This window comes from Nothobranchius furzeri, chromosome 5, assembly GCF_043380555.1.
Source record: "Nothobranchius furzeri strain GRZ-AD chromosome 5, NfurGRZ-RIMD1, whole genome shotgun sequence".
Taxonomy (NCBI): domain Eukaryota; kingdom Metazoa; phylum Chordata; class Actinopteri; order Cyprinodontiformes; family Nothobranchiidae; genus Nothobranchius; species Nothobranchius furzeri.
In genome coordinates this window covers 29,539,768-29,547,362 of record NC_091745.1, presented here as the reverse complement: position 1 = coordinate 29,547,362, position 7,595 = coordinate 29,539,768, and the positions used below count along the sequence as shown (strand labels likewise).

Sequence of the window (7,595 nt, the reverse complement as noted above, 5' to 3'; positions counted from 1 at the left end):
AAGTTTTAACAGATTTATTCCTCTCAGATGGGATCAAACCATCAGCAGCAGTGAGTCCAACGTTCCCTTTCAGGCATGCACAGGCACAGAGTTCACGCTGCTCGCTGCTGGAGGAGAAGCAGAGTATACTGACACAAGCAGCTGATTAAATACAAAACACAGTCTGAGACAGAACTGGACCAGAACCGGGCTCAACTATCAGAACGTTTTACACGTTAGAGTCTGTTCCTACAAACAAGCCCCAGATGATAAAAAATCTTTAATTTTCAAATTGAATTAGTCATATTTTCAGGTAATAATCAACATTTCATCACACCTGCTCACCTGAGCCCATAGTGTTCTCTTGGATTTGATTCAATTCTTAATCTGATTTCTGTTTAATTTACAGAGCCGAGATTAGTTCTGATAAAACTGTCAGATTTCTGTCGGAGTTTAAAAAGTACCAATCAACATTTTAAACATAATGTAGTTAAATAAAACACGTTTACAGCCAACGCTGTCAGCTGGTGCTTCACAGAATGTACAGATTATCATCATCATGAAAATAATCTCTGCTGCCTGCTCGGGCTCAGGTTGTCTGCAGAATTCAGATTTCTGTTTTTAAAGGTCCACAAACTGATTAAACTAATCCAGAATCTCACTGATTCTACACTTCAGTAAAAGTGCTGATGCCATAAAAGAGCGGTGACTAATGAACCATAAAAATCTCTCAGTTCATTCACAATCTGATCTCCAACTCCTTCCGCTGTCGTCTCACATCTCTGACCCTCAGAAGCTAAAGTCCAGACGCCCACAATGACTCTGACCATACTCTGAGAAGACACGTGTCTCGTGAATTTATGGAACCTCTTTAGGATCCCAGTGCGAGCGAAGCCCCAACACGTTTAAAGACACTTTGGGAATGCCCTCATATACTGATCATCACAAGCGGTCCCGACTCGGTGAGACACTGGGTTTGGGTCTGGCTGGGTGCAGGAATGGAGAAATCTGAGCGAGATGAAAGGATGAATAAAATGAGACAAAATTAGGAGATTTTATAATTAATCTGTGACATTCACACAGCGGTCCCGTTAAGGTCTAGTCAGAACCAAATAGTCTGTTTCCAACAGAAAAGGGATTTGGGCCTTTAGTCCGAGTGGAAATGCACTTCCTCATGTGAACACTAGGGAGCAGAGTCCTAAAAATAGACAGTCCAAAAGTTTAATGGGAGTTTTTCTTTAATTTATTCTTCAGTTTTGGACCTTTAGTCTTAAAGTTTAAGTTCAGTTAAGATTCTGGCTGGACTTTCAGAAAACTCAGGCAGCAAAATTCAGATTAAACGCTAATAAATAAATTAAAACAACAAATGTCTTAAAACAGGCCTAGAACGCGAGGCCTTTTGTTGCTCTCATATTCTAGTTGTCATGGTGACTTTAAAAAACTCCTCAGAAAGTGACTCTCGGGGGTTGCCATAACCGTTGAGGCTTTTAAGATCTCAGCTACAGCCTTCCTCGTCTTATGAATTGTTTCTGTCTGGCTCTTGGTTCAGTGGTTTCTGCTGGTTTCAGGAGTCCGTGCTTCTGGGCTTTTCTGTAGAACAGGTGATTTCAGACCTTAACAGCAACCTTCTTCAGTCAGACTGAAAACAGCTGGAAGCTCAGTAAACATTTTTCTTGCTAGGACAAAACTGGAACCGGGTTTTCCCAAGTCCACAGGTTCTGCCAGTTGAGTCAGAAACAAGACGACTGTGGTGGTGAGCGGTGAACACGTCAGCAGTGAAAGCTTTAACAGTCAAAATCACAGGAAACTCAGAGGTAGCGCAAGCAAAACCCAGACAGAACCAGAACCACAATGATCAGAACATTCCTACCGAGGCGAGCAGCTCGGATTTTGCATAATGTGGTTAGTAAAGAGGCATGCTACATCTAGGAGGTGAAAGGTCAAACGAGACGAAGGCAACGCGTTTAAATCATCCAACAAGCAGAAGGTTGTGGAGAATGCCTTCCAGGGAGAACCCATGAGAGGTTCCAAACCCGAGTAAGATCTTCCCACAAATGCCACGTTTGCATGTACACCGCTCCAGCCTGCTTCTGCAATAAATACTGTAAACATGCACCGGTTATAGAGGTCCGTTTAGATCCTGAACCGCTTCAGTCCTCAAAGTTCTCACAAATAATCCAACACACCAGGTCCCGCAGCTCCAGGGTTCTGCTGGAGGTGGAACCGAGTTCTGGACTCAATCACCCAACCAGTCAGTGTCACCGTGAGTCCGGGTCATAATAAAAGCTGAACTATGGATCCTTAAAAACCCAAATGGCAGAGTTTGGCACCAGCAGCCCATCTGGGCTTTTCACAGCAGAATCAGAACATTTAAACTCAAGTTGGGAAGAAAGGTTCCTGAACTCAGATCAGATCTGAACAGATGCTGGAGGCGTCCGGAGTAATCAGAACCTGATGGTCCAGGGTTAGGACTTCTGGATGCTGTTTTAATCCAGATCCAGGTCTGCACAGCACCTTCGGACTGAAACCATCGCTGCTCATTTAAATATTTTTTCATAAACACACAAAAGTAGTTTTCAAGAATTTCTGTTTCATTGGTTCTGATCCATTTAGACCCAGAACATTCCTGGTGTTCTGCTGAGCTTCAGTTTTGTTTTGAGTGCTAAATTTGGACCAGCTGCCATGTAGCTGATGGTTAAATTATTCCCGAGGCCACATAAAGCTCCGAGTCAGAGGGAAGCAGCCGGATAACTCAGATCCAAACAGACCAGGTAGCTCACACCTGAGCTAAACTCTGAGGATGAGCAGGAATAAAACGGACCTTCTGATTCTGAAAGAGGAGGACAGGACATTAAATATGGCTGATTCACTGAAACTGACCTGGAATCAGTTACAGTTGTTTCACAGTCTGGGACCAAAGTGGGATCATGCCGAGTCTGTGCTGAGTTCAGGGACTTTAAACGCTGCTGTTAAAGACAACTCATGTTTTAAAGAACAAAACACATTCTACAAACTAAATAAATTCTGATGTCTGAAAACAAAAACATGCAAACGTGATCTGATGAGAGAATTCTACCAATCACATCCTCTGAACGTCAGAGACGTAAAATATCTCCATAAAACAGAAAACCAGAACCGATCCTGGAAACTTGTCCAAGTTTTCCTGAAAATGTTTGTTTGTGCTGAAAGTTTGAATCTGATTCTGCCAACCTGAGTGTAAAATGGATGCTCAACAATTATTTTTGTGATCTGAACTGACATTGCTGCAGACTAAACCTTACCTCCGGATGATAAAAGGATTCCTGATGGTGACATTTGCGCTTCTGGTGCAAAAACAGTCGAACTCCTGCTTGTGTTTGTTTGGGGTGTCCATGGGGGCTGAGCCATGTGGCGAGATCAACGCAACGCTGACTACTTCTGATTATCTCTGAAACGGATTCATCCCTGTCGTCGTGGAAACAGGCCAGATGCTTTGTGCTTAGAGAAGTAAGTTTTGTCTTTACAAGTTGTGCTTTGTCAGAAGTCCCACGAGAAGTGCAAAATAAAAACAAAGCTGAGTATCAGAGAAGTTTTTTTACACGATAAATAAAACTAAAATCATTCTTAGAACAATAGAACGGATCGGTTTAAACATCAGGTTGTTTTTTCTGACTTCCTGTTTTATGGAGACATAAATTTTGTAAATAACGTAAAACTTCGATGACGTGGATGGTTTGTGACGGCAGCTACTTCCTGTTTATCATCTCGTCTCTAGAAAACATCTCCTCATAAAAATCTAGAAGTGAAACTTCACAAATAACAGCTCGACTTGCACAGGTCTTACAACATCGCAGGTCTATGAGGAACCACTTGGACACGCCCACCAAGTGGAAACACATCCAACATGGCTGCCACGGGTAAACATGTGTACATCATCATAGATTCAGTGTTGTTGGACTCAGAAGGGATCAGTGAGACAGAATCTGACCAGGAACCAGATTCGATGATCTCTACGGGACGCTGGTTCTGCACCAGGCTGATCCCAGTCCTGTGAAGCTCCGGCCTGCTCACACGAGAATTAACAGGATTTATTCAGTTACTTCGATTAAAGTTAAAACTAGGATTAGGGTTAAGGTTTTCCATGGTTCATGGTTAAACAAAGTAAACGTTATCTCCAGTATGAGCCAGAGGAGCTTATCTGGGCGGGGTTCTGGGGGAAGGAATCTGTCTTTTATTACATTTAGAATCTTTGTGAAATCAAACCTTTTTAGAGATGAGCCCTAAAAGTTGTCCGATGACTGAAACTGGATGGTCTTCAGCCAGGCTGAAACTCAAGCATCAGATTTTTTTGGTCCATGAATGCATCACTGCTAAGTACTAATAACAGATATTTTATTTTGAAGTTTTTATTTCTAGAATCTGAATTTTTTATGGTCGTTAGAAGGTAAAAAAAAAGATCTGTTAATAATTGTTTTTTGAGATGATTTAGCGTCAGCTCTCACAACCTGAATTAGTGAATTTCTGTTCAAACGTGCAGCTCTGGAGCTAAAGAACCAATCCGATTCTTAAGCAGCAAAATGTTGTTTAAAACTTAAACTGATAGAGCAAGCTGGTCCTTTTGACCTTTCTGGGAGATGGTATACATTTAAACCTATCTTGCATCAGAGTCTTGTTTTCAGACTTTTTTACAGTTTTGTTTTTGGTTCCTGGTGCTGCACCATGTGTACACATCCATCATGACTGGTGGACTTTGTACCACCTGGTGGGCGTGGCCTTGGTGTACAACGTCAGTGATGACATTGTGTTCAACCTGTACATGACGGTCTTAATCACAGCTGATGCATTGTCTTAAACACACAAAGTAAACATTTGTTAATGAAGAATGAAACAAAAGCAGAAGAGTTGTGGAGAAAAGAGGCGTGGAGGAGACGCTACCCTCAAAGATCTCTGTCCTTCTCTTCCTTCACAGTAAAAGTCTGCAGGTGGTGAAACTGCAGGTCAGCTGAGACATAGTTTCTCTTTATTTGGCATTAAGCATCCCGCTCTCCAGCTGTCTCTGGCGACAAGAATGATCCTGTTTCCATGGAGACGAATGTCTCCGTTTCCATGACAACACCAGTTCACTGGTGGGAGGAGGAGAAGCTGCCACAGGAAGAACTGCTGATCCATCCTCCTGCGGCACTCCGGTTGGGACTAACTGGCTGTTCATGTTGGAGGAGGCGCGTCAGGCGGACCATGCTCATCGTCGTGCAGAAACAAACAAACAGGAACAGAGTCAGGGTTGTGTTTTTCATCTGGTGCAGTTGATGATCCAGGTGCTTCAGACGGAACAGGGTTGTGTTGGTTTGGATGTAGTCATGAAGTAGGTCTCGGTGTCCTGGCTCCTTCCTTCAGGACTTTAATATCACTGGAGGAATACACACAGACTCTCAGACACGCCCAGGAGATTAGTTTGAAGTAAAGCCAGCTGATTACTTACTCCCCCAGTTGAGGGCGATTGCTGCTGCGATGATGGCGATTCCTCCTATAATGGAGATGACCGACAAGACCATGGCGTTCCGGCCCAAACGCCGAGCGCCATCCACATTGCCTTGCTGCAGACTGTTTCGAGACTGAGTAGAAACACAAAAGGAAACTTTCACTCAAACAAGAGAAACTTTTTGTTAAAATGTCCCAGGCCACTAACTTTTCTGTTAACGTAGAGACAGAAAAAACCCAGCAGAAAATAAAGATCAGCTCTAGTTTTTAGACCCAGTTCATCAAATTTAAGTTTAACATAAATGAAGTTTACAATAAAAAATGGTATAAAAGGAGTGAATAAAGATTTACTTGGAACAAAGGTTTCAAAAATTCAAATAACACAGATTTACATTATGGGATGTTTCCTGTGGAGTTCCTCAGGGCCCATTACTGGAATCAGTGGGATTTCTGATGGACTTAATGATTTTTTAAAAAGTTTAAATAATCTAAATCTATATTTTTTCATTGGAAAAGATATAACTGATTTTGAAATAACGACAGAGGAACTAAAGCTAAAGCGTACTAATAAATTGATCCTTAATCTAAATAAAACACAATTTTGATAACCTGCTAAACAGTTAAACTTATGAATATGTGATGATGACGTAGATGGAGTGAAACTCATGATGTCCAGATGAAGTGCATTATTATGTGAAGTAAAATGGTGCTAAACAACACAGATTTACTCTAATGTACTTGTTATCACTAGTATGTTTCCTATTGTTTTGTTATCTTAATATTGTCTTAGCACTAATATTTATAACAGTTTCAGAGCAGAGTGTGTTAGTTTTGACTTCAGGGTGTAACTGGACGTTCTTTTCAGCTGAAAACGCACCATCACGGAGAAGATGAGGGCTACGATGTTGATGGGCACCAGCGGGCAGAAGCAGGACAAGATAGCAAGGATCAGGTAGTCCCTTGGTTTGGATCCATCCGCAGCGCCCTCTGTGATTGCACTGGGCTGGCGGGTGAGCGAGGGCCTGGGTGAGCCCGCCGCCACCGAGCCGGACCGGCTGCCCAAGCGAGGCCGGCCATTAACATGGCCGCCTGGCTTAGCGTGGAGCTTGGGCGACACAGAGGACGCTGTGGGAGATGTTTCTCCCATTACTGGAGCAATGCCATTACCTGGAAGACAAGTCAGCAGGAAGTCCTTAAAGGCAGGAATCAAACAAAAACACAAAACCAGGAACAGCTGAAGTAGTTAGAGCCGCAGAACAAATATTTCATTCACGTCCTGGTTTGAGAATAATTAGAAAAGTCAGCCGAGTCAACTGCTGCCACCCTAGAGCCGGTACCCGAGACATGGCAGAGTAGGACCACCGGTAGAAAAAAGAGGCTCACACAGAAACGTAAAATCAAAAACCATAAAACCTCAGTGTTGGGCAAGTTACTTCAAAACTGTAATGTATTATTTATTACTTAATAGCCTCATTTTAAAGTAATTCAATATTACTGATTTTAAAATGTAAGGCATTACACTACTTTTGCATTACTTCAAGTTACTTTCACCATCTGGTAATGTGACGCTCAGTGAGCTCATGACATATATGTGGAAGGTGATGTGGTGTCTGAGCTAGGATTGCTGTTAAAAACAGTCAGATATAATAACAGTGCTTTAAAATGATTGTTTATTAAATAAAAGCAACAACAATCTGCACTCTCAGCACGCTGCCATCTTATATTAACCGAGCAGGGAGTGAGGTGGTGGGGGCTCCAAGCCTATATTTGCCTTGGTCCCCAAATGCCTTGATACGGCCCTGGATGTGGGACTGACTTCTGGGGTGATCTGATTCTATCACATGTATAAATATTAAATGCTTATATATTATTGCTTTTCACTGGTAAAAATGTGTATTGGGGAGAAATCCACCTACTTTTTTCATTTTTTCTTGGTTTTATGTGAATAATTTCCGGCCCTTTCTCTCTCTAACCTTCCTGCATGCTGCATGTTTTCACCGTCTTTCAGAAAAACTGTTTCCTAGATTTCCTACTTTCTAACGATCAGCCAAAGGGATCTACCGAACGCTAAAAAAAATAAATAAAAAAGCTTAATACGCGCTGCGCTCCAGCAGCAATGAGTTGAAATCACCAGGGCACAGATTATGAACTCAGCTGAA

The 7,595-nt window shown here is 42.3% G+C and overlaps 1 protein-coding gene across 1 annotated transcript in view; it reads right to left on the bottom strand.

The window, feature by feature from the left end:
- The window catches only part of LOC107396535 (trafficking regulator of GLUT4 1), a 24,508-nt gene continuing 16,913 nt past the window's right edge, over positions 1 to 7,595 (bottom strand). The window contains exons 4-6 of the mRNA XM_015976297.3: positions 6,314 to 6,603; positions 5,438 to 5,570; positions 1 to 5,365 (exon numbers count right to left, since the gene is read on the bottom strand). Coding sequence (XP_015831783.3) covers positions 5,349 to 5,365; positions 5,438 to 5,570; positions 6,314 to 6,603 — 440 coding nt within the window. The 3' untranslated portion in view covers positions 1 to 5,348. The remainder of the gene's footprint in view (positions 5,366 to 5,437; positions 5,571 to 6,313; positions 6,604 to 7,595) is intronic.